Raw genomic sequence first — 2,440 nt, forward strand, 5'->3', positions numbered from 1 at the left:
TCACCAGCCTGGGCTAAGATGATGAACAGTACCAAGGACAGGAAAATATGCAAAGACTGGACACTAAATTCTAGTACAAATGTTGCTTTCCATCGACGCCTCAAGAACAACTCCATGTTGGGAAAATTATGCCCGACTGACCCAAAATCCTACCAGTCTATGTACTGTACTTTTTTTGCGTTTTGTTTGACAGGGACTTGTCAAATCATCTGTTCTGTCTACAAAATGATGTTTGGTCACACTTAGATCAATTGAAGATTTGTTTGCTGATTTATAAGGCTGAATTCAAGTCACTCCCAAGTGAAATATGGTTTACAAAGCTCGGCATAACAGAAGCTAAAATTGCTAGAGTCAAACAGTTACAATGATACACAAGCAAGTTTGAGGGCTAGTCTTACTTTGGAAGCAAATTGAAGGTCCGATCGCCAAGAAAGTACAGGCATACAGCTAGAAATGCAAACATTTCTGAGAAGACTAAGGAAAGGTCTGATTGCACACAAACTGCATGTTATAACAATTAACAGGTGACAAATTCAAATAAGCAGATGAGTTAAACCAAACCAAACTAAATCGAGTGGACATGTACAGTTGTAGGAGTACATCACATTAAGCAGGTGTCTAAACAGGAGTAGCCAAAATGGGGTTGAATTGAAACTTGTATGAATTTCACTGGATCATCAGGATGTCATGTGCAATGAATATTACCTCAGCTTTATTGCCAGGCCCAGTTCCTTTTGAACACAACAATGAAAAAATAATCGAGGGATTCCAAATCTGACATGATAAATATCTCTTCTCCATTGCTTGCTTGGAGATGAACCCCCACTAAGAACATGGCAACTATGAACATGACCAGTAACCATTGCAGAACAATCAAACTTCTAAACAGACCTCCAAAGAATGTGCAAACCCACAAGGAGCAGAAACTGAGCCCTAAATCTAGCAATCCACAGCACCATCATTGAAATGGAATGTTTTCTCTGACCGATCGGCATTTCCATGTCTCAGGGCATAACCATAGAGCCTTTGCTGTTGTTGTTGTTGTTGCCTGAACTCCGCAGAAAACCAAAAATGAACTATGCAACATACTCGCTCTCGATCACAGGTTTCGTCCGCGTCCCATACGCTACAGGCGCTTGCGACCGGCCAACCTGCGCCATGCGCAAAGTCTCCCCGACCTCTGCATTCCGTTCCATGGCCGCCATCCTCTTCTCCCTTTTATATCTGACGCAGCAGACCAGAAGCGTAGCCAACAGCCCCAATGCGATGACTCCCCCAACAACGCCGACGGCAATCTTCCATGCGTCTTTACGGCCCTTAGCATTGCCACCGTCAGACGGTATCGGCGGGGCGATTGCGCCTGAAGGCGCCGGAGCAGGAGCAAGCTCGCTAGAGTTGACCACAATGGAGAAGTGGCCCCGGCGATACGTCGAGCAGACGTTGTTGGCCTCCAGGTCCCGGAACTGCGGCACCCCATCGAGATCAAACCACACGCACTGCGGCGCCGGACTGCCCGGCGGCACGGCCCTGACATTGCTGAAGCTGACGGAAATGGGGCTCCCCGACGCGACGACGCTGAGCTCGGGCAGCCCCACCGCGGACAGGTTGGCGGCGTCGTAGAAGAGCAGGCCGAGGACGGGCGCGAGGTAGGTGTACCCGGGCAGCGGGTAGTACCTCTGGGGCAGGCCGCCGCCGCCCAGGCCGAGGCTGTGGTAGACGAGCACAACCCGCTCGACGTAGGGCTGCACGATGACGCCGGCCGGGATGGCGAACTCGAAGTAGCCCGGGAAGCCCTTCCGCCGCAGGCTGCCGCTGCGCAGGCGGACTCCCGAGACCGCGACGCCGGCGGCGAGGTCGGCGGGCAGCGTGGCGTTGTAGACAATGCCGGTGCGCGGGCGGAGGAAGGCCCGGTACGCGTAGTCCTGCAGCATTGCGTCGAGGGTACGAGCGGACGGCGGCGGCTGCGCGGCTGCTCGGGAGGGGCACAGGAGGAGGAGCTGGAGGAGGCAGAGGCAGATCAACAAACCCATCCCGGCACGCCGGCGGCGGCGGCGAGGATCCGGGAAGGGAACGGACGGAGCCCGGCGGCAAGGGTCAGGATCCCCTCCTCATCCGCGGGAACAGCCTCTCCGCAGACGAGAACCTCCACCCGTCCACCCGGAGGAACAAGATTTGTAGCCGGAGAGACAGGACGGGCATTCACGCCCGGAGGCAGGAGGGCGCGGGGGGACGAGCCAGTAGATCCAAGGAAGCAGCTGGCTGGAGCAGAGCAGCAGCAATGGCGACGGCAGCTATGCGGACAGGGGGCGCGCACAAAGCCCAAACAGGTGGCAGGGGGCGACGAAATTTGTGCAAGAAACCAAACCACGCGGCCAAGAAAGGACGCGGGACTGGATGGCAAGAACCGCCGGGAGGAGGCGGAGGAGGAGGAGCGGATCAA

At 54.7% G+C, this 2,440-nt stretch overlaps 1 protein-coding gene across 1 annotated transcript; it reads right to left on the minus strand.

Annotated features, from left to right (window-relative positions):
- Nucleotides 1–643: 643 nt before the first annotated feature.
- LOC127294401 (uncharacterized) lies at nt 644–2,182 on the minus strand. Its single transcript, XM_051324202.2, has one exon. The coding sequence runs from the start codon at nt 2,028–2,030 to the stop codon at nt 1,077–1,079; it is 954 nt and encodes a 317-aa protein (XP_051180162.1). The 5' UTR covers nt 2,031–2,182; the 3' UTR covers nt 644–1,076.
- Nucleotides 2,183–2,440: the final 258 nt, after the last annotated feature.

The sequence above is a fragment of the Lolium perenne genome, chromosome 4 (assembly GCF_019359855.2).
Source record: "Lolium perenne isolate Kyuss_39 chromosome 4, Kyuss_2.0, whole genome shotgun sequence".
Classification (NCBI taxonomy): domain Eukaryota; kingdom Viridiplantae; phylum Streptophyta; class Magnoliopsida; order Poales; family Poaceae; genus Lolium; species Lolium perenne.